This window comes from Ictalurus punctatus, chromosome 5, assembly GCF_001660625.3.
Source record: "Ictalurus punctatus breed USDA103 chromosome 5, Coco_2.0, whole genome shotgun sequence".
Classification (NCBI taxonomy): domain Eukaryota; kingdom Metazoa; phylum Chordata; class Actinopteri; order Siluriformes; family Ictaluridae; genus Ictalurus; species Ictalurus punctatus.
The window spans coordinates 8,976,663-8,999,720 of NC_030420.2; the positions used below are offsets into that span (position 1 = coordinate 8,976,663).

General features: G+C 38.6%; 2 protein-coding genes across 5 annotated transcripts in view; one reads left to right on the top strand and one right to left on the bottom strand.

Annotated features, from left to right (window-relative positions):
* The window catches only part of mmp23ba (matrix metallopeptidase 23ba), an 18,748-nt gene extending 16,629 nt beyond the window's left edge, over positions 1-2,119 (top strand). For both annotated transcript variants that reach the window (XM_017467645.3, XM_017467646.3), the window contains exons 7-8: positions 1,308-1,434; positions 1,611-2,119. In XM_017467645.3, the coding sequence (XP_017323134.1) occupies positions 1,308-1,434; positions 1,611-1,785 (302 nt within the window). In that variant the 3' untranslated portion in view covers positions 1,786-2,119. The remainder of the gene's footprint in view (positions 1-1,307; positions 1,435-1,610) is intronic.
* A 1,320-nt stretch (positions 2,120-3,439) lies between these two features.
* On the bottom strand, positions 3,440-21,756 carry cdk11b (cyclin-dependent kinase 11B). Of its 3 annotated transcripts, none has more exons than XM_047155472.2 (19): positions 21,674-21,756; positions 19,802-19,932; positions 19,171-19,286; positions 18,852-18,979; positions 18,627-18,771; positions 17,168-17,316; positions 16,842-16,979; positions 13,613-13,702; positions 13,374-13,514; positions 13,046-13,117; positions 12,241-12,437; positions 10,607-10,819; positions 10,363-10,468; positions 10,112-10,233; positions 9,693-9,800; positions 9,422-9,538; positions 8,453-8,601; positions 4,383-4,572; positions 3,440-4,037 (listed from the first exon to the last, which is right to left on the bottom strand). In XM_047155472.2, the coding sequence occupies exons 2-19, from the start codon at positions 19,910-19,912 to the stop codon at positions 3,945-3,947; spliced, it is 2,385 nt and encodes a 794-aa protein (XP_047011428.1). In that variant the 5' UTR covers positions 19,913-19,932; positions 21,674-21,756; the 3' UTR covers positions 3,440-3,944. The 3 variants fall into 3 exon arrangements, with proteins under 3 accessions (XP_047011428.1, XP_017323132.1, XP_047011429.1); XM_017467643.3 differs by having other exon boundaries at positions 18,627-18,774; XM_047155473.2 differs by having other exon boundaries at positions 18,627-18,774; positions 19,886-19,932; positions 21,674-21,720.
* Positions 21,757-23,058: the final 1,302 nt, after the last annotated feature.

Genomic DNA, 23,058 nt, shown 5'->3' on the forward strand with positions numbered 1-23,058 from the left:
AGTATGGACATTTTTAAATGAGCCAAAATAGGAAAATATAAAAGAGAATAGGCTTAAGCCCCACTTATACTTCTTCTAAACAGGAAAAGTTGCTCATTGAAACTGAAGTCTTCAAAAATACCCGCAAACTGCCACTGTGATTGGCTGGTAAACAGCGTCTCTCAAACATACTCATTACAGAAAACGTTGGTCCAATTGTGTAAGTACATTTCTCATGGCAAGGTGGAAGCATTGTTCCTTTTAAAGCAAGCAGCTTATAACTAGTAGTTATTTTACTGACCAAGTAGTCAACATATTCGACATGGTTTTGAGCTGACTGACGCACAAAAAGAGTGAAGTTCTACAAGTGTTGAGCTTTAATTGAGCCTTACGGAGAGTTCAAAAGCCTCAAATGATGCTTTCATTTTAATGTTTCCAATTAGATGATGCAATTTGCTATAATCTTTCTCATATGAGTTTGCAGCTAAAACTGTAACATCATCTCAGTCCAAGCACCTCCTTTTTTTTTTTTGAATAGACAACAATAAACGAAGCGATGGTTCATACCCGCTCCCTTGTTTTTTCATGGACAGGTCCTACTGGTCTGAAAGACTAGGTTCCCCCCCCAAGTTTGTTTCAAGCCCTTTAGCAGACTAATACATGTCAGTTTTGAAGAGAGAGACGTTTTTTGAGAACTACCATACACCCATTTTCAGGCTCTCATCAAGTCATGGTGCTGGCTGATAAATAACAGCAGAGTAGATAAACTTGAGGAATCCAAACATTTTGGGAAAGGTCTGTATGCTAGAACACACTGGGGAAAATGTCTCCTCTTCGAGCCAGACTGGTGCGAAAAGCTGAAATTTAGTTTGCTTGGATGAAAAGGCAGTTCCTAGTCTGGTTCTCATTGCAGTCAGGGTGAAATCTGGTCTTTCGGGGAGCATGTTTTGCATGATTACAAACCACTGAAATCCCAGCATGCGGCTTGTGGTCTTCAGATGCATAACGATCAACATCGTGTGGAGCAGGACCAAAACATTTGGGGTTACGATGAGTTAGAAGTCGGTAAAGTTTCCAGACATTTCCGTATCCAACAACGTGGATGACACGAGCATTCGTTTTCAAAACTCAGGGTAAACATTACTTAACAATGTCTGTGGTTGCTCTTTTTTGGTGAACAGTCTGGCTTAAACCTTAAGAAACCTGGTCAGGTTCCAGGACGTGAAGATGAATGCCATAAACAGTTTTAAATACACATGCTGCAGACGTTACAGTATCGCAAGTCAGTGCTTAGTATTGACATGAGATTGTCATTATTCCCCAAACAGCCTTCCCTTTTCCTACCGTCGCCCCGACTCCAAAGCCACCGCGCACCAAACATAAGCTGGTTGCTGAGGGAAGGAAACTTACCTTCCGCTGTGGAAAGAAAATAGCTGCAAAGCAAGGAAAAGTGGAGTGAGTGTTTTTTGTTTTTTTAAATTTGTAACCCAATCACTGAACAGTGATGACTGGATTGTCCATCAACTGTACTGAGCTCAATTTGGAAGTTTGAATTAGTGGTCCACTAAGAAATGACTGCATTTTTTTAGGTTCAATCAATCCACTAACCTTCACCACTCTGATCTTTGTAGCTGGTATAAAGACGGCGAGCTGCTGGAGTTCTCTCACCCTGGCTACATCACCCTGAAGGACGATCACATTAGTATTGTGGCTAACGCGATCAATGAGGGTACGTACACCTGCATCGTGAGGAAGAAGAACAAGGTTTTGACAACCTATTCGTGGAAGCTACGGGTGCGCTTCTGAGGATGTCAAGCCACAACATGAAATAGTACTGACAGAAACCACTTTTTGGTTTTGTCCAAAATGAGTATTCCATTCTCTCTGCCAGTGTTGTCCTTATTTAACAAACGGAAAAAAAGTCTGTGATCAAGTGCTGTATAGGAGAAAAAGAACAAATGAGATGTAACCAGTAACCAAAGGCTTAAGAGCACCATGGAACCTCACTTACTCGGGCACATATTCCTCTAGATTCATACATAAAGCTATCAATATTTTGATGTCAGGGTTTTTCTGTTGTCATTTTTTTTTGTGGTAAATTTGTTTCCTTAGGTGCTAAATAAAAATTTATTCTTTGAGAGTTGTGGCTTTTCTTTATTAACTCTATTATTGTGGACCATTTTGGAAACAAGTTCTCCTTGATTGAATAAATTGCTTGATGCAGCAGTTCTACATAAAACAAGTCATCAGACAATAGAAAAAGGTATAAAAGGTTCCACATGTTTAAACTCTTCATGAGATCAAAACGCTATGAATACAAATCAGACACATCCGTAACCCTATACACATACACCCATGTCCTTCAAATGGAAGGAGTGTATTTGTATTAGGCGTGTTATTATTTGAAGTTTTGATGGTACGATAATTAAAAAAATATAATGGTTTCACTCTATCATGGTATTAATCAATGATGTAAACACACAAGCTAGTGGTGAAAATGAGAGAGTGGGAGAGAGGGAAAAAAAAAAAAGATCGCTTCCTGGAGTATCTTTAAACTGAAGAAAAAGTGTGAAAACATTTCACATAACATCTATTACATAGTCAGTATTTATCACTTTGTCATTAGAAGATGAAATTGAGAATCTATGACGTACATGAAGGTTCAAGCATAAACTGTGACTAACCATAACAACCCTAATTTGCATACTGATTGGTTTATTTTATGATGAAAACACTTGCCTGTGACATGCTCAGCACGAACTCAGATCCTCAGATTTTCAGCGTCACAGTTTTTGTTTTTTTTACAATGATAATTTATACACTTTAAGCAGTCTACGCACTTAAAATCCATATAACCCATGATGAATTTGAGCCGTGTCTTAAAACGTGTTCCGAGGTGGCTGAATATCCTATAGCCAGTAGCTGCTATGCCGAGAAATTGACCAGTAATTGTACTTCAAATTTGTACCAGCTGTATGACATTTCAACCATTTAATTAGCAACTGTGACTACTGAAGAAATGAAAACACAGGCAGACCACACAGTGATCATCCAGTGAGTCAGGGCTACTTCAGAAACAAGATGCTATATAATACCTAGAAATTAAAGCACTTTATTTCTCATTCCCATTTTTAAACTCCCAAGTCTTTAAGTATCCATGACTGAAGTGGAGAATATCGACTTCAACGGAAAGTCACTCTGGCTTCTTTGCTAATAAAATGGAGGAGGCGGATTTGATTGTGCCGAGTGTGTGTGCAGTGCAAAGAATGACATCATTTTTGGACATCTGGTACTGGAGCTGCTTTCAAGGCTGCCCTGACTGTTTTCTCCACTTTTTGTCATTTCTGTTTTAAACGTCAGTTTCGTAACTGCTGCTTTAACTAAAAAAGAAAAAAAATAAAAATAAATAAAATGAAAAAGATTCACTACTGACATTTGAGAAATAGTAAAAGTGTATAAATAGACTTGGAAATAGTTTATTTCTTAAAACCCAATATCACCTGTGTCAATAACTGACAGTTTTGGCAGACCCCAGTTATGAATCCATTATGTGTAGCCTGGAATGCGGTTTTGAATCTGAACAGTCCTTTGTCTGGTGCTTAAAAAAAAACAACCATGAAACCCAAAATCTGTACGTAGTGAAACTGAGTGGAAGCTAAAACTTGTAGACAAACAAACAGGACAATCCACAAAAAAAAAAGAAAGACAGAGCGATTCAATTATATCAGAAGTCAGAACCCCAATTTGGGATTATGTGCAATGCAGGAGCAGTTCATTGCCTCTAACTGCTAGGAGTAGATGAACAGATAGGACTTGAATTTCTCCATCTTCATACTGTTTCGAACAGTTTGCTTCATGGAGTCTCAGAGGAAAATCTGGCCAGCTTTCAGGGAGTCTCTTTTAAGCTGAGTCCTGGCATTAGTGCCACAAAGAGCAAACAATTCCCTTAGCTCTGACCATTTACCTCAGAACTTCAGGCTGAATCCTGGGCCTGACTTGGACAGACCTTGGTTGGCTGTCGTCAAGTGGAATCCAGTGTCTTTCAGATCGTCATCACCCTAAAAAATAAACAAATAATTGAAACGAGGTGAAAATTGTGAGCATGGAAAGGTGTTTAGAAGAGAAATCAGGTACAGTATGAAATCATTCATCCTATACTTATACATGATCCTCATCCGTTTAAATCTGTGCTAGCTGAAACAGCACTCACTTCAATGCTTCTTGGCACTTCTTCAGTCTAAGAACATTAAATTTGGTTGTTTTGGCTTCAACAGAGTTCAGATTCATGGAGGGACTCCTTAAGACCAAAGTCAGACAATACTGTATAAATGATATCTTGAGATCCACATGTACAGTAAGGCTTCCAGGCACAACACTGGCAGTTAAACTATAGTGTCTCCTACCAGCTGGCTGTAGCCCAGGCCTCCCTCCGGGGGTCGGGGGCTCGTTCCTCTTTTCACCCGCTGCTGTTCACTCTTCGCTGGCCAAGTTGGGAACATCGAGGGCTCGATAGGGAGCGGCGTTTCCCGAAAATACTCGTGCTTTAATGCCTCATCAGCGCTGATCCGCTTGGCAGGGCAGTAGGTCAGGAATCTAACAGTGAGAGACAGCAGGCTTGATTTACACAAGAGACAAAATGGCTTGCATGCTAGCCCAAGCTCGTATTTTTCTTCAGCTTCTCTTTTATTTTAGCCACTAATCCATCAAATGCATTGTAAAACAGCTGACTTAAAACACCATGCAAAAATATTTGGGTTTTGTGGATTACTCAGCTTTGTGTAATCTGGCAGCCCAGTCTACTTTGTCTGCAGCTGTCTTTTCCCTACTGCTTTTTAACTCTTCTTATGGATGACAATTCTACTTTAAAGTCAGATTAATCCAAATCCAGAATGGTCTGGCAATGTTTGCAAGGTTAAGTGCAATAAAAGTGCAATGATAGCAAAGAGGTGAGGCATAACACTGAGTGGACTATGTAAATGTGATGATTATTTAACAACTACACGTACTGCCCAATGTACTGCACACCAATCTTCATTCCACTAGCATCTTCTTTGCAATGCAGCAGCTGAATCCAGCATGACCAGTCACAACTGTTTACACGAAGGTTGCTTGTTTAACCAACGAGTGCATTTTCCTTCTGCGTCTGCATAAACATTTTTTTGTTTTTCAGTCCGTTTCGCTCAATTTGCATCATTCTCTCAATAAACAGTCTACCACATCTGAATGTTACGTAAAATTCAGGGGGGAAAAAAACCCATCTTGACCTTTCTTAAGTTTGCGCTGAATATATCAAAGATCTTTTTGAAAAGTACTCAAAGCTATGTGTTAACGTGAGGTAGTGTTTAGATACAGTTGAGGTCATAAGTTTACACAGGCCTTGCAGAATTTGCAAAATGTTAATAATTTATTAAAAATAAGAGGGATCATAAAAATTGCATTGTTTTACTACTCTGAATAAGCTATTTCACATAACAGACCTTTACATCTAGTCCACAAGACACAATATGAACCAGCTCATAAGTTTACATACCCTTGATTCGTAATACTGTGTGTCGTTACGTGGATGACCAATGACTGTTTTTATGTTTTGTGATAGTTGTTCATGAGTCCCTTGTTTGTCCTGAGCTAAACTGGAGCACTGTTTTTCAGAAAAATCCTCCAGGTCCTGCACATTCTTTGCTTTTCCAGCATTTTCTGCATATTTGACCCCTTCCCAACAGTGCCTATATGAATTTGAGATCCATCTTTTCACAAATTGTGAATTCGAATCCAGGAGATAATATCCTTGGCTCAGAGGCAAGGGAGCAAAATTCGCCTCTGGGTAGGAGGGATGGTGTACTCTCGCTCCTGTTAATCACAGTGATACTAGCCAATCACAGCTGTCTGTGCGCTCATGTGTAAGGAAGAGGGCAGATAGTGCTTTTCTCTAAGGTTCACATGTCTTGGAGAAAGCACACGTTAACCTTCACCCTCCCTCGTTGCTAGCTGTTGTGTAGTAGAGGAGAGCTGGTTAGTAGATGGGAATTGGGTGACCAAATCGGGGAGATTATTGGTAGGGGGGAAAGAAAAAAAAAAAAGCACATTGAAGTGAATAGCACCCTAATAAATGATTTTTTTGCTGCATCTTGGTATTACACATTATAACCATCGACATCTGCATGATTTTAAAAAATTCTGATCAATTATTAAAATGCAATTGGTGAAATACCTGGTTCAGATAAGTGATCAGCCCCTTAAAGTAACCACTACAAACTTGCTCAGGTACAACTAGTCTGTTCCCAGATCACACACCATGCTAACTGACCCCCCACCTGACATTCATTGCAGTTGGTTTTGATTTCTTCATAAGAAAACCGGCTGTTCCATGATGATTCCATTACTGGTAGTGCATGGCAACGCAAACAATACACCATGGTTGGAATGGTGCTTTCAAAAGAGCTCTGGGACAAGGTTGTGGAAAAGCACAAGTTAGGAGAAGGATACAAAAAAGATTTCAAAGGCTTTCACCTTCTGAGAACTGTTCAGGGCATTATTAAGAAGTGGAAAGCATATGGCACCACCAACACCTTGCCTAGATTGGGCCCTCCCTCCAATCTGTATAACTGAATCAGGAGGATACTGATCAGGGAAGTGACCAAGAGACCAATGGCAACTTTGAAGGACTTACGAGTCCTTATGGGTGAGATTGGTTGGCCAGTGCATGCAACAACAACCTCACAAAGCTGGCCTGTATGGCAGGGTGGCAAGAAAGAAGCCTCTTCTGAAACAGGGCCACACAGTGTCTCATTTGCACTTTGCAAAAACACATTTGGAAGATTCTAATGCCATGTGGCAAAAGGTTTTATGGACAGATGAGATCAAGATTGAACTATTTGGACTGAACTGCAAGCATTATGCGAAAACCAAACAGCACAACACCCAACATACCTACTGTGAAGCATGTTGATGGCAACATTATGTTGTGGGGGTGTTTCTCTTCAGCTGGGACTGGGCAATTGGTGGTTAGGACTGAAGAATAAATGGATGCTGCCAAGTACAAACAAATTCTTGAGAAAAACCTGCGGCCCTCTGCTAGACAGCTGAAGATGGACAGGTGGTTCAACTTCCAGCACGACAACGACCTTAAACACACCGCCAAAGAAACTACGCAGTGGCTTAAGGATAGGAAGGTGAATGTCCTTGAGTGGCCGATTCACTGCCCTGAACTAAATCCAATTGAAAATCTGTGGATGGACTTGAAGACAGCAGTCAATTGCCTCTCCCCACAAAATTTGACTGAACTCAAACAATTCTGCAAGGACGAAATGGGCAAATATTTCCCAATCTAGGAGCGCAAAGCTAATAGAGACATATCCAAACAGAGTGATGGCTGTAATCAATGCAAAAGGTGGCTCTACGAAGTATTAAATCATGGGACTGATCACTTTTACAACTCTGATATTCTTTCTTTTTTTCCGTTTCCGAACTGTTGCCTTTTAACGTTACTTGTGTTGTTTTGAATCTTGTAAGGCAGAATGTGTAAATAAAGCTGGAACCAAAAAAATAAGGCTGTAAGACAAAAAAAAAGTGACTTTTGCAAAGGGGTATGATGATTTTCTATAGGCCCTGTAGAAATAAACAGTAGTCCAGCCTGTTTTAAATCCCTGTCTTGTTTATTTGTGATGTCATTTGTATACTGCTGCACCCCTAACAGCTTATGAAAGCGATCCATAAATCCAAGTAAGCTGGAGGGAAAAGAAGTAAATGGGTCTTTTCCTGACATCATCGGGGCTGCAGACTAGCATGTGTAATTTGGCTGCTGTTGCTGTCTGCCCTGTGTCTAGCATGCCAGACAGATTCCTGACAGACAGAATCCCCCGCTGCTCCAGACAGAAGCACCAATGCAAAGACACGGTCATCTGCTCAAACCAAACACACAGCTCATATGTACGTGTGTGCACATAACACACATGCGTACCCAAACGTGAAATTTAAAAATTACCTGCAGTATCCTACTGAAATATTTAGGTCACTCAGCTACAGAACCACAAAACAACAAAAACATATTGGGGAGTCAACCATGTTGGCTTGGCATGTGTATGGAATAAAAGACTCAGGGGTGTGCTGTTACAGGAAAATAATCAACCTGATGAAAAACGATGAAAGAAATGATTACATGTTTCAATGCACACTGATATAAACCTGCGATTTGAATTATGGCTGCCACTGCTGTCAACATAGAAACTTAGTATGTGGTATAAAGTACTATAACAATACATAGCATAAGATTTTGATTCTTATATTTCCTGTCCATTTGGACTTTATTGAATTCTAATAAAACATTTGTCATTTGTACAAAAATAAAATCAGAGAGGAGCAAATTTATGTGATTAAAGTACCTAGCTTCTGAAGTAAACCTGTGAGAATAGAGCTGTTGTGAATGTGTGCGCTTGTGTGTACCGCTTTCAAAGCAACCTGAAAATCCTGAACGTACTTGTTCATGAGGTCGAAGCCTTGGTCTGAGAGCAGAGCTCCGAAGCGCTTGCGCAGGTTGTTATAGGGATATTCTGTAAAAGTCATCTTCTTCACTGCAGGCATCTCGTTGTAGCCTGGCCAAATCTTCTCACTGGGAGAGCCGAGGTCCTGCGACACAGGAAAAACCAATTGCACACACAGTTTCGCTTATAACACAAACAGCTTTAAGAGGATTTGGGGGAGTTCACACACCTGAAAAAACAAATAGATAAACAGCATTTAAATGAGTTTGGGGAACCTGCCAAATACCATGACTGCACTGGATCACTTATCTGATCATATGAATCATTGCTATTATCAGTCAGTGCGTTTACATGGACAACAATAATCCAATATTAACCCGATTACGACAATACTCTGATTAAGAAACTACCATGTAAACAGCAGTTTTTAATTACCTTAATCTGATTAAAGTCACACTCGAAGTAAAAACAAATCGAATTAAGACACGTGGAGTAGTCCTGTTTTATTTGCATTATCGAGGTGTATTACAGACATGTATACATCTTAATCACACTATTAATGTCGTGTGGGAGTTTTCACCACATTTTGTGACAAGACACGATCACTCACTGCAGTGCTCATCCATTTTACTGCAAAAAAAGAGAGCTCGTGAAACGTGAAATTCCGGAAGGACGTCAGACGGCGTGGTGCGGTGATGTAATGACGTGTGCTGTTAATCGAACTACGTTCTATAATATGTAAAACAGGAACATGAAAGGACTATTCTAAAAGCGACTCATGTAAACACCTTAATCACAATATTGTCTTACTCAGAGCAAGGTCAATAATTAGATTACTGCTGTCCATGTAAATGTAGTCAGTGATATGGAAATTCCTAAATTTCCTCAACAACTTCCCAAAACCATGGCTTTTCTCTCAAAGTACAAGATTTTCTGAGGACTTAAGTATCCGTATAAAAGTGCACCTTAAATATTTTGTTGATCTGGTCAATCTCAGACTTGCCCGGGAAGAGTGGTTTCTGGGTAAGCAGCTCTCCAAATATGCAGCCCACTGACCACATGTCCACAGCTGTGGAGTATTCCTGTCATGAAAAAAATCATATCAATCTGTATATACGTCCTAACTAAAGTTGCATTAGCACAATCTTTGGAAAAACTATAATTTTGTATACAGTTTACAAATAGACATGAAGGCTAGGCACAGCTTATTCATTTTAAAGTGTATGTATTACTTACCTTTGCCCCCAAAAGAAGCTCTGGGCCACGATACCACAGAGTGACCACCACCGGTGTGTAAGGCTTCAGCGGGGAACCATACTCTCGTGCCAGTCCAAAATCTCCAATCTACACGACACAGAAACCATAAGTATAATCCAAGAACAACATTCCTTACAAAGCACATATGGTCCAAAGTCCAAAAACTTAACAGGACCTCATACAACATTATCAAATTGAATTCATTTTGATGGAAAGGGGATAAATAACAACTATTACAGTTTATCTTTAACCAGCAAGAGTAATCTATTATTTTAAATGTTTCTATTAGCAACTCAAGTGTAAGCAATACAGGGTTCCTATATTAAATAGGATGGATTTACCTCGAACACATGAAACAGTATATTACATTAGACATTAAAGTACAAGTCAAGTGGCACCTTTAAAATGCCCTTGTGGCTCAGCAACAGGTTGGAGGTCTTAAGGTCACGATGCAGGATCCAGTTGTCATGGAGATGGCGAACTCCTCTTAGTAGTTGAATCATCAGAGTCTTCACTTCACCTAGAGAGAGAGAGAGAGAGAGAGAGAATACAGTTGTATTTGCATGTTACTTATAAAACGGCAAATAAGTAAGTAAGCAAGTAAGTAAGTAAGTAAATAAATAAATAAATTCTGAAGGAGGTACCCTACCTGGTAGGAAAGGCTGTTTCATGGTTTCCATGAGACTCTTTAGGTCATGTTCTACATAATTCATCACTATGTAGATCTTATCCATATTACTGCCCACAACTATCTCCTGCAGAAACATGGATTTAAAAAAATTAGATATTAAACCTTTCTAATATCAACTTATTAATCAATGACTATATCAACTGTGATTTTATGTAATTATTCAACAGAGGTCAGGAAAAATCTTAAGGTATAAATAGCTCACCCTGACAGTGACAATGTTGGGGTGTTGAGCCTTCAGGATGGTGTTGATCTCTCGCAGGGAGGTGATTGGAAAGCCCTCTTTCTCCTTCTCCATTTTCAGCCTTTTAAGAGCTACGATTTCATCGGTTTTCTTGTCCTTGGCTCTGTATACCACCCCATATGTACCTTCTTCTATACGGTTCAGACACTGGAATTCCTCCACACTACGGCAACCCTTAAAACAAAGCAGAGATGCAGCGGTCATGTGCATGTTACGGTGAGTGCCATATAAAATTCCCACTACATTTAAATAATGCTTGAACTGGATATATACAAAATAAACATGCATATTTTGTATGCATTGGATACAAACAAAATTGCAGTGATATGAATGGCTCAGTGGTTGCAGCATTGGACTACTGATCGGAAGGTTGGGAATTGAAATACCAGCACCACCAAGCTGGCCCTACTGGGCTCTTGAGCAAGGCCAATTTAAATGTAAATGCAAACACATTTAAATAGCACTGATTTGATGGTATTATCCACCAACTAAAAAAAATGTACGGCAGTTTTGGGGACATGATTACTAAAGAGGTGGGCACTTCACAGAAGCCTAACAACTCAACCAAACACACCATCCATCCAACCACCAACCCACAGTAACCCATACTTAGGATCGAACCCAGATCCTTGAAGAAGCAATGCTACCCAGTGTGCCATTATGCTTCCACTTCACATAAACTTGAATTTTACAATTTTCAATGCCTAGAAATAACAGGTTTTAAACTACACACGACATTCCTGTTTACGGGAACAATAATTTAAGGTAAATGTAAACAGATTGAAGCATCCCTCTGCTCCATTCACCAGCACTCAGCCACTAGAGCAGTGTCTGCCTACAATCCAGCGCATGAATGAACTAGTCAATCAGGCTCTTAAAGGCTCTAAAAATGCAAACACTAAAAAACTAGCAACAACATGCATCACAGAAAGACGACAGTTGTGGCAGTTATTAATATTTCATTTGTGTCATTGAGACTATACATAGACAGTACAATGTGAATGGATGCATCTGTGTATGGACAACAGACCAATGTATATTGTCCAATTGGTCACACTGTGTGGTTTGAATCCAGCTCAACTCTTCCCGCTGCACCGTGAATGAGGTTCTTGCTGCTCACTATCCCACAACCCCCTAGCACGTGTAAAACACCTACTCCTTGTTAGAAACTAATCAATTAAGTGAAATTTCAGGTGATGAATTTCACATGGATTGCAGACCCCTAATGCAGCGTAAAAAACAATGGCAGTAATTGGTTTTGGTGAACAATCCCGACTAACATGATACAACTGTGGTGAATGTTTGGAGCTAAGGCACTTTTCAAAGAGTGACACACAATGTTGTTTATTCCAGAGTTAATTATCGTTTCTCTAATAATAATAATAATAATAATAACAACAACAACAACAACACGTATTCTAGCTAATAATTTAAATCCCATTGATTGATGTGTACAGTGAAGCAGATTAATTACGTAAAAACCTAAAACCAATAGTTCAAAAAAAAGTTATTTGCAGTTTCATTTATTTTGCCTTATAGCTATTCAGAAATTCCTCCATTTTAAGTCCTTCCTTGGTGACAGCCCTGTTGCGTACCTGTAAGGCAGGCAGATATTTGGGCAGCTCTTTTTTCAGCTCTACAGGTGAGACTGGTGGAGAATCTGGGACGTAATTTTCCTCTGGTGTGGCTGACTGAGAATGAGACTGAGGGGTCACGTCTGCAGCGTCTACTTCCTCACCCTCATCTTCCTCAACACTCTCCTCTGAGTCGTGATCAAACCGTGACTCTGGGACTGTACAGAAACACTTGTGTTAATGACACAAAAACACTAAAACCATCTTAGTTTGAGCAAACTTTAGGCAGTTACAGGTAATGCCTACATAAAGTTGCTTCTGTTAAATGGGACAATATCAGTTACTGAAGCCAAGGGCGTACTTGCCTTTTCAATATAAAAATTATATCAGTTTTTTTTTTTTTAATGACTGCAAAGTCAAATTTCTGTTGCATTTAATTATTACATAATTCTTATCTATACATATTGTTAATACTGAAGATTTAAAAAAACGTTGTCCACATGTCAATAGAAAAGAAACATGTCGCAATTACTTTTTCACATGACAGATTTGCACAGATTTTCATATTCCCTATAGCAGTGTAATATTTCTGTCTTTCTCTTTGCTTAAATCCTGCAATTATTTGTATCTGGCTTGGTTAAAATTTTTTGCACGACCATTTCTTTATTTTTAAGTCGCACTAAGCCATTGTAATAGCTGCTTTTCAGGAAAAGAGTACAGAGCAAATCTATTGGCCTTCACAGCAGCCAGGACTAAAAAAAGAAGCCCGTAAACTGAAAGACTGAAATGAGTCATATAGTGTCTGGTTTTGTAAGCCCACCCTCACCAGCAGGTATGTGGTTGCCATTCTCTCTTTCGTCCTCCTCCTCTTCTGATTGCTCGTCTTCACTCACGTCTTCTACAAATGATAAAGTTAGACATTTTGAATAAAAACAAGTCACCAATATTAAAAATAGGACCAATATGGATTATTTATTAACCATTTCCACCGCCATAATTTGAATTGTGTTCAATCTATAAGTCAGTTATGTGACTTAATACTGCCAGAAGTTAGTGGAAAAGTCTGTAAAACTGACCTGACCTCTGTTTGCCTGCAAAGGATTTGGGAGAATGTAACTGAGAGCATTCAGGTCCGAGGTTGGACGGATACTGACCTGCGCTCTGCTCAGATCTTTCAGAGTCTGATCCCGACTCTCCCTCTTCATTTTCCTCACTCGGGCTGCTCGACTCCTCTTCTTCTTCTTCTTCTTCGTCGTCCTCCTCCTCCTCCTCCTCCTCTGAACCAGAAGCTGAGCCTTTAATTGCAAAAGTTCTTAACATGCTGATAACCAACCAAAACAGATATTGATTGTAGAGTTTAGTTTCTTGTGTGTGCATGCATGTATATGCTTACCAATTGAAGACTCAGCCGTACTTGTCTTTCTCTCACTGTCACTGATATCCTGAAGATCAGCCAGTAAATCCTCTTGCTTCTCTTCTTTCACTGACGACAAAAAAACAAAATAAAACAAAAAAAATGTTTATGCCATCAATGCTAGTATTTAAAAAAAATAAAAAATTTAAAACTCAGACATCTGTTATATAATGCTTGGCACAATCTTGGGGATGCTTATCACTTTTACAGTGATCTCGCAAAAACAGCGAAGGAAACCGGGTGATCTAATGGCCTACGAGAAGCAGACCGCACAACATACTCCGCCAGTGAGAGAATTCTAATGGCTAGCACACGCCACTAAAAGTGTCTTATTACCACACAAGCGGGCTAGAATGGTCCATTAAGACTTTGAGGAAAAGCTCTGGCCGAAATTCATTTTACAGTGTGGAAACAACCTTATATGCACTTATTAATAGCTACCATTACAGTCGCAAATGTAGCACACTACTACTCTTTAAGCCAGCGACTAGACTAATAAAATAGCAGTAAAATATTCATCTGATATCATGTATGTATTTTTATACAAGGTCAATATGATAAACATACAGGGTAAAGTGAAAAGAAAAAGGCTGGGGGTGTCATACATTGAATCTAGACCAAATATTAGGTGCAGTTTATCTGGACATATGTTATATAATAATAATTATTATTATTATTATGATTATTATTATTATTATTATTAATAATAATAATAATAATAATATCTGTCTGGTCTGGAAAATGGTCTACGGTTCCCAAACCCCACCATAGAACCTGCAGTGTCTGAATGTTGGCTCTTTGGTGATGTAATGTTAGCCTAATATAAATACATATTATATTGTTGAAGGTCCATATGGAGACTGTAGACTGCAGAAATGCAATTATGTAGAAGAAGTAAAAAGAAGACTAGTGCGGTTATGGTGGATTTATAAAAAGGCTTGAGGAAAACCACATATGGCATGGTTCATGTCTTAGACTTTTTCTGGCCGTGATAGCTCGATGGTTAAAAATCTCAAACAGATCATGACTTTAGGATGTAAAAGACTGACAGGATCTAACAGGTGTGCACCTGCGAAAAAAAAGGGGTGGGGAAGAGTGCCACTGCCCTGTCCTGCCACTGCTCCATTTCAGTTCCAGGAAGTATATCAAGAATTTACACAAATTAGACTATTATACTGAAGTGAGGATGGAAAAACCAATATAGTATGTGTAACTATTTACAAATAAAAAAACTTGAAAAAACTGCGGTTGCATAAGTATTCACCCCCATTGCTGTGAAACATCTTAATTGGTTCTTGTGTAACCAGTTTTTCCTGGAAAGCGCTATCAAAATAAGTCTGAGACAAAGTTCTGGAAAAGGACTCTTAGGTTTGGATATAAAAAAAATATGTATATATCCCAAACATTGAACATCCAGTAAAGCGCAATTAAATCCATTATTAAAAGGGGAAAGGATACTGCACAACCACGACTCTGCCTACAGGAGGCCATCTACCAAAAGTCAGTTACTGAGAAAGGGAGGCATTAGTAAGAGAAGCAGCAAAGAGGCCAAGGGTAACAATGAAGGCATTAGAGAGATCCACAACTCTGATAATGCAAGCTGTTCACAGAACAACCATAGCCCAGACATGCCACTTTTCATCAGCAGAAACTCGGAAAAGTGGTCATGGTTGATGGCTGGAAGCAGGACAAATACAGGGCAATCCTAGAAGAAACCTTGTTCCAGTCTGCAAGAGACTTGAGACTGGAGAGGAGCTTCACCTTCCAACCCTAAACATACTGCCAAAGGGCCCTGCCAAAACCGAAATCTCAATCTCCTTGCAAATATGTGGCAAGACTTGAAAATTGCTGCTCACCAACAGTCTCCATCTAATTTGACAGATCTTGAGCAATTTTGCAAAGAAGAATGGGCAAAGATATTAGGATCCAGATGCACAAAGCTAACAGAGACGTATCCCAGAAGGCTTGCAGCTTACCAATTATTGACCCAGAGGGGTGAACACAAGCAACAAATATCTGACGTTTTCTTGTATAATAAACCTTGGTGTCTCGATAAAAAATATTTTGCACTTTCAAATAGTGTCTAAATCAAATAGCAAAATCCCAATTTCAATTCCAACACATTTCAATTGTAACGCCACAAAATTTTAAAAAGTTCAAGGGGGTGAACATGGCTGGGCAATGGAGACTTACACTGTGAATTTAACCAACAGTTCTTTCCGTGCATCAGAAAGGCCTCGTAATAATACAAAGAGCAAAACATCCTAGGTGGAAACACAATGCAGAACAAATAATCTACACTACCCCAAAGGGTACAGAAAGTCTGCTTTATTTGAAGATAAAAAGCTTATTTTGTAATAAAGCAAACACAAGTAACTACAGTTACTGTTCTTAGCCACGATCAATTGTACTGGATATAATACAACAATATAATCTAGTCAATTATTGGAACGCAAAACACTTAAATCGGTCCAAATCCTTTAAAAACACATACGGCATAGCTGGATTATTTCCTAAGTCTATGACTGGTTCAAAAAGCAAATTTTCCCCTGGGGAAAAGAGTGTTTATGTTAATATGTCAAAGAATTACAAGGGGCCTTTTTTTCTCTCAACGGTGATTATTCCTTTTCTATATTTGTGATGTGATACTGCACCTTAATGCAACATAGTTTTTTACTGACATTTTCTGGCTGCATTTAGGAAAATGGAATCAACGGCTCATATCACTGACTTGCTTTGGATCAACATATTATCAAGATCTCTGCTGCGAAAGCTGACTGACAAAGCTATAATATTAATAGCTATTAAAAAGCTATATTAATAGGCTACAGCTTCCAAAGAATTTGACTAATATAGCACAGGAAGTGTCCAAGAATTATTTCAGCTATTCAAATTTTTTTTATTCTGTAAGAATATGATACATGTATGCCACCAGGAAAAAAAAACCCCGACCCTTTATTTCTTGTGTCTCACCAAAACCAGCATTATAATTCATAACTGTTCTTGACCGTTCATGAGGATACCTTGGTTCTTAGTGCCCTTTTTCCCCCCGTCAGATTGGCCAGCAAAAGGGATGTATATTGTAAATCAATGTCCAAATAAAGAAAACCAAGTAAACAGGCTTCCCTTTGAGAGAATACGGTGAAATTCACTTTATACAGCGTTCCATTATGACTAATAGGACTGTGTTTGGCTTGGTTTAACTGACCTGGTCGCCGTTGTTCACTACTCTCTGGCCTTTGCTCTCTCTGTAAACGAACAGGACTCCGGCTACGGCTGCGGTGCCTAGACTTGGATTTGTCCCCGTAATCCTCCAGGGAGCCGCCCCGGTGGTGGGAAGGGGGACCTGCGTAAACAGGAAGTGCTTATAGATTAATCTAAGATTAATTGAGCAATTAGTCTGAGGCTTGAATTACTTCAAGTTTTGTGCACTGTAGAATGTGATTATCTGACATAACGTTGAAACCGCTCTCTAAAAATAACTAAATTAAAATAAACTGTGTGTGCCGTTGTGCTGTCATTATAAACAACTACCTTCTCGTCGTGCCTCCCGCTCCTTGCGTCTCTCCTCAGCCCTCCTCTCCCTCTCTTTCTGCTCGCGCTGCTCTCTCTGCTCCTTTTGTTGCTGCTCACGCATCTTCCTCTCCCTCTCACGCTGCCGCTCCAGCTGCTCCAGACGGTCCCTGTGGACGTAACAGGAAAACTGGTCGGTGCGTTGTAATTCATTAGCTCCAATACATCCAAGTGTGTAGCGTTATTAACAACCAAAACTCCCTAAGGCTCTTGAGCCAATAAATCACAAACCCAGTAGCTAAGCGGTCTCAGTCAGTAAATGTAACCCGATCGATAAAAATTTGGATCAGCTTTTAATTTATAAGATGTTAAAATTGATAGAAGATCCTAAATATAATATAAAGCAACCCGCACTTTTACCAGACAAGAGTTATTAGCATGTAGTAGCCCTCCTCTATGCATACATCCATCAGAAATTAATTCCGACACAAGTTTGGAAGACTGGAGGTTTGGAAGACTGGAGGTTTGGACACCCCCCCCCCCCCCCCCCCCCAAAAAAAAAAAGAAAAAAAGAGGAAAAAAAAGGCTGTCACACATTTTGTTGCTCCCTGTTGGCTAGGCCCTGCTTCTTTGGGACATTTATTTACAGTACTAATAAAAATACATTCTGATAAAAATATACCATCAGTAGACATAAATGAGAATTTGTGGTGAAGGTATCTTGATGAAAGAATTTTGGATTCATGGCACAATAAAAATCTTCAAAGCAACAAAGCAATATTTTAATTTAAAAACTTTTCTTCATCACATGGCTGGGTAATTTAATTTTCCTGTATAATAAGGAAAAACATGACTGTCACGTCATTGATCATGAGAAACTCTTCAGTACCCGCTATGTTTTTTTTTTTTTTTAGATTGTTCAAATAATAGCAAATTCAGTGAGCGTGAAAATATGAGCAGGGGTGAGAGGTACAACAGGTTACACATAGAGCTAAAAAACAACAACAACAAAACCTTCAAAATGTTTGTATAATCAAACTTGTATAAAGATAGAGTCGACAATTCGTGCCGTTATTTCTCACTCAATCACTTGTTCAGACATATTTTGATGACCAATGAAATTTAAACGTCTTTTTTATTTTTTAGTAATTTAATAATAATTTTCTATTTGCAGTCCAAAAGTGTAATGATTTACCAAAAAACAATGACGTGGCATCAGATAGTTGTTCATATCAAATAATGTGTAGGTAACTGATTTAAATCAGTTGTTTTGGGGTTTTTTGTTTAAAATAACTGCAACCCTAACACTGCTGAATAAGATATTTATGACAAATAGCACTAGCATTCTTCCTTCTTTTCAACATTTTTACTCTGTTGTTTGCTTTAAGGTCAATACATCCAGCTTGTTGCTCACTATTCTAAACAAATAGAGAAATCTTTTTGTGTCTGTGTGTGTGTGTGTGTGTGGGTGTGCAATCACCTCTCCCTGCGCGAGTGGGCCCTGGCCTGATCCCGGCGCTTCTGTCGATCATAGTCCCTGCGAACTTTGGTGTCGTCCTGCCATTGCCGTTTCCGCCTTTCATTCTCTCGTTCCTTCTCTTTGTCCTTTACGCGGACATGCTTTCCTACTTGGAAAGAACATTTTACTTCACAAAATGAAACAGTCGAAGAACTACTATGTAGTAATCACAGCAACGGTGGCTACCTCCTTCTGCAGAATGGCTCCTGTGTCTCCTCTTATCCTTCCGTTTCTCTTCTTTCCTGTGGTACGCCTTGTCTTTTCTGGACATCTGTTGAGGAGGTTTTATAGCTAGCGATTCATCTTCCTCTCCTCTACATTAAATTGGGAACAACAGTTAAAGTGTATTTTCTGCCAATATGAGTAGAGTTACAATTACATAACTATACATCATAACTCTTCATGCAGAAACTTAACAGCTGTAGATATATTATTAAATGAAACAAATGCAACGCAATATTATATAGCATAATTTCATAGTAGTAAAGGGGTGTATGTGGAGCACCTGTCTTCTGTGGAGTCCTCCCTTATGTATGGAGAGTTGCGTATTGTTATTTCCATCCTGTGGTCCCGTAATTCTCCTTCCTCTGGAGTGTCACGTTTGGCTTCCCGATCATCCGTCTGCCCAAAGAGGAAACAGTTTGAAATTTTAAAGCCCTCTGCTGAGCCTTGGAAATAAGTCAGACTTATAATAATAACTGAGCCTTGAGATTGCAGACTTTAAATAAATGAGACAACGGAGACTAGAGATAAAGAAATGACTGGAGATAACTGAGCCTTGAGATAACTGAGACTTCAGATTGCAGACTTTAAATGACATAACGGCACCTTGAGATAACTGAGACTTGAGATTGCAGACTTTAAATAAATGAGATAACTGAGCCTTGAGATAACGGAAACAAATGACTAGAGACAGCTGAGCCTTGAGATAACGGAGAATCATGACTTGATATAAATGAGATAATGCACGTGAGCTTACTTAAGCTTAGCAATGACCCATGTGTGATCCAATGATCAATCAACTACTGGCAAGGCAGTTGTTAAACATGAGCAAAACGATTAGAGAGTTATCTCTTTAGGTAAATTTCAATTTTTCCAATAAATAAGCTATACCTAAAGCACAAAACTTAGCCTACATTTTTCACGCGCTTAGGTTCTGTCTTCTCCTCAAGCTCTCGTCTGCGTTTTTTCTCTTGTAAAATTTCATCGAGTGTTTTAACCTTCCAGGTGTCTTTTTCGTCCCCCATCAGCTCCAAGTCACAACCAGCTGCAAGAAAAGAGCAAAAAACCAGTGATACATGGGAAATGGTTTGGTATCGGTTGCAAAGTCTCGGTGCTCTGTAGCTGATTAAACTCCTATCTCTGCCTGTTATTTTCTCTGGTTTATAGTATGTCCTCCTTTCTGTCCTTCTTAACTTATTAGGAGATGCTCACAGCAGGTGCCTATGTTTACACTATCGGTAATTACGAATAGCTCTACAGTTTAGTGTTTAATACTGTATTCAAGAGCATAAAATTCAACTAAGGTTTAGTCTAACAACATACAGCAGAGGGTTTGGGACAGAATGAGGCCAGTGTTGAATTAAACCTTTCATTATAAGAGTTAGAGAGAGGAGAAATATGGGACAGTGAGACTTGAGAATGTCAGGCCGTGTATTTTACCTTACGGAAAACACAGAATAATATTTGACACTTTTAATCATTCGTTGAACTTTTGGTCATTCAATGTTCAAGAACACCAAGCAATTGTTAAAACGACAACAACAACAAAACCCCAAGCTAACAGCGCTAACATTTAGTCACTAAAACCTGTTTTCTTGTTACTGCTAATGCTACGTTTTATTCAATAAGACTTTTTAATAAGAAAAAAAAAAACATGTATGTTTTCCTGAAAGTAAAACAGTATAACAAGCTTTCATAGTTGAACAAGAGCAAAAACACCAGTCAAATTAAATGTTCTGAATAAAGATTATATACATACATAAATACACACACATTTATATATATATATATATATATATATATATATATATATATATATATATATATATATATATGTTAAAAAATATTAAAAACAAAAACAGGTGAAAGGTTTTAAACAGTATACTAAATCACAGATCTCAGGGAAGCTAAATGAAGAGAAGTGACTCTTCCAGCATTAACTAATTCACTAGCTCTGAAAAAGCGATCTGTGGTTGTTTAACATTTTGTTGCAGTGGTGAAAATCACAACCTACCATTATCAAATAATAATAATTATTAAGAGTTTATAGTTATTAACTAGATGGACTGGACACGTGAAGTAAATGGCGGTAATACAAATAGTGCGGACTTGTATGTAATAAACTCTGCTGGTGGAAACTTCACGAACAGAAACCTCCACAGCTCCAATAAACACATATTGAAATAACGTTAAATAATTGAAGATGTAAGCGAGGCTTATTTTACACTTAAAGGGCTGGCAAGAAAATGTGACATTTTATAAGAATCCAAATATCACGGTTAATTCATTCATTTAGCCAGCTAGCTACTGAAGATAAGCCGGATGTTTTGGAGAACAGCTAGCTAGCTAGCATCCAGGCTACTTGACAAAGCTTGATTTTTATTAACTTCAATCCAACATTCAACAGTAGCATTAGCTGAGCTAGCACACGGTAAATAACGTTGCGCTGAATCTCAAAAGACTCCACACACAATGTAAGTGCACTCCACAGTGTATGCTGTGACTGAGCTGTGACAGCCTAGTTAGGGCACTAGATGTCTACGAGGACGCTATTTGATACGTATCCCGTTTTATCGCCAGTCTAAATAGTGGAGTAGCGGCTAGCCAGCTAACCTAACTCACAAGATATCGTTAATCGGTCGTTCGCTAACTGGATATAAGCCAAACATATATGTGAACATGTAATAAAGTATTTTAGGCTATATCAGAAGTAATCTAATTTTTTTTTTTAAATATATATATATATATAAAAGTATAACGGTATTATTTCAAAACAGCGTACAAACCTGAAAGTTACTCGGCGCGTTTTCAAAATACCGGAAAAAAAAAAATACTACGGGCTTCCGTCTGAAAGTACTTCCGGGTAACAGACAAGTTACTAGATCATTATTGCCATCTAGTGGACAAGTTTACATACTCCGAAACTGTGCCCTGATTTCAGAATCTGCCATTTTGTAGTGCCCTCCGAAATCATAGTGGAGGATATCAGGTGCACAGTTTTAATCCCATAATGCACCGGGATAGGCAACGTACTATTTGCGCCCTCAACCTGTCTCTGAGGAATTACTATGTTACTATGGCAACGTCCCTACAGACTTCTCCCCAGACTCTTTAAAAACGAAAGATGGGTTACTGTTACCACTCTGAAGATGATTATTTCCCATAAGAGCACACCATAAAATATACCTTTGATTCCTCTTAGACCACAGCAATGTGTCAAACATTACAATTTACGATTTAATAATGAAAGCTAGCGCTTGCTTTTAATCCATTTTTGGTTACATTTAATGTTGTAGAACACCCATGAAACCGGTTCTTTTTATCACGCTATTAAGAGTCACAAACACCTCATCATCGGCTCTTTTTCTTTCTCTTTCTTGATGTTTCTTAAATGGCACTTTTCCATGTCACAGAGGAACCAGAAGACCTGAAGACTTTCATGTGGTGGAAAACCTATTGACTGTTTTCAGTAAAAAAAAAAAAAAAAGAAAGAAAAAAAAAAGAGCTGACACAACATGCTTTTTCATAAATAGCAAACAAACACCTCCTTCATTAAAAAAACAACACTTAATAACAATATATATCATAATATGAATGTATATGTTTTTCTTTGTTAAATACCAACACATCCTTTTATTTATTTGTTTGTTTGTTTATTAGTTTCAGATTATGTTGAGCGTGCACCATACAAGAACCTGTGAATGAGTTATTATAGAAACAACTCGTGAATTGAACTCTCTATGTCCCACTCTTTTTTTTGTCCCACGAGCTTCCGGTCTCAAACTGGTTCCATGAGCACGGCAGAGTTCAGTGAACCTCAACGGCCTGCGGAGTCTCCAGACCTGAATCCAATAGAACATCTTTGGGGAGAATGTGCAGCTGAATAATCGTCAAAAATTATGTGATTCAATCATGTATATACAGTGGGGTCCAAAAGTCTGATACCACGTTTGAAATTTGGGATATTGTTTAATTGTTCATTTAAAATTGGAAATAAATAAAAGGTTTTAGAATTGTGAAATATTTCAAAACAAATAAAGTAAATATTTGATTCTAAATTGAAAGATTCTGCACTAGTTCTAGGTCCCTATTTAAATGTAAGCAAATGTGTGAAATCGACTGTGTTAACTGCTTTGTACTAAAGGTCAGAGCTTCCATAATTTCTCCTACT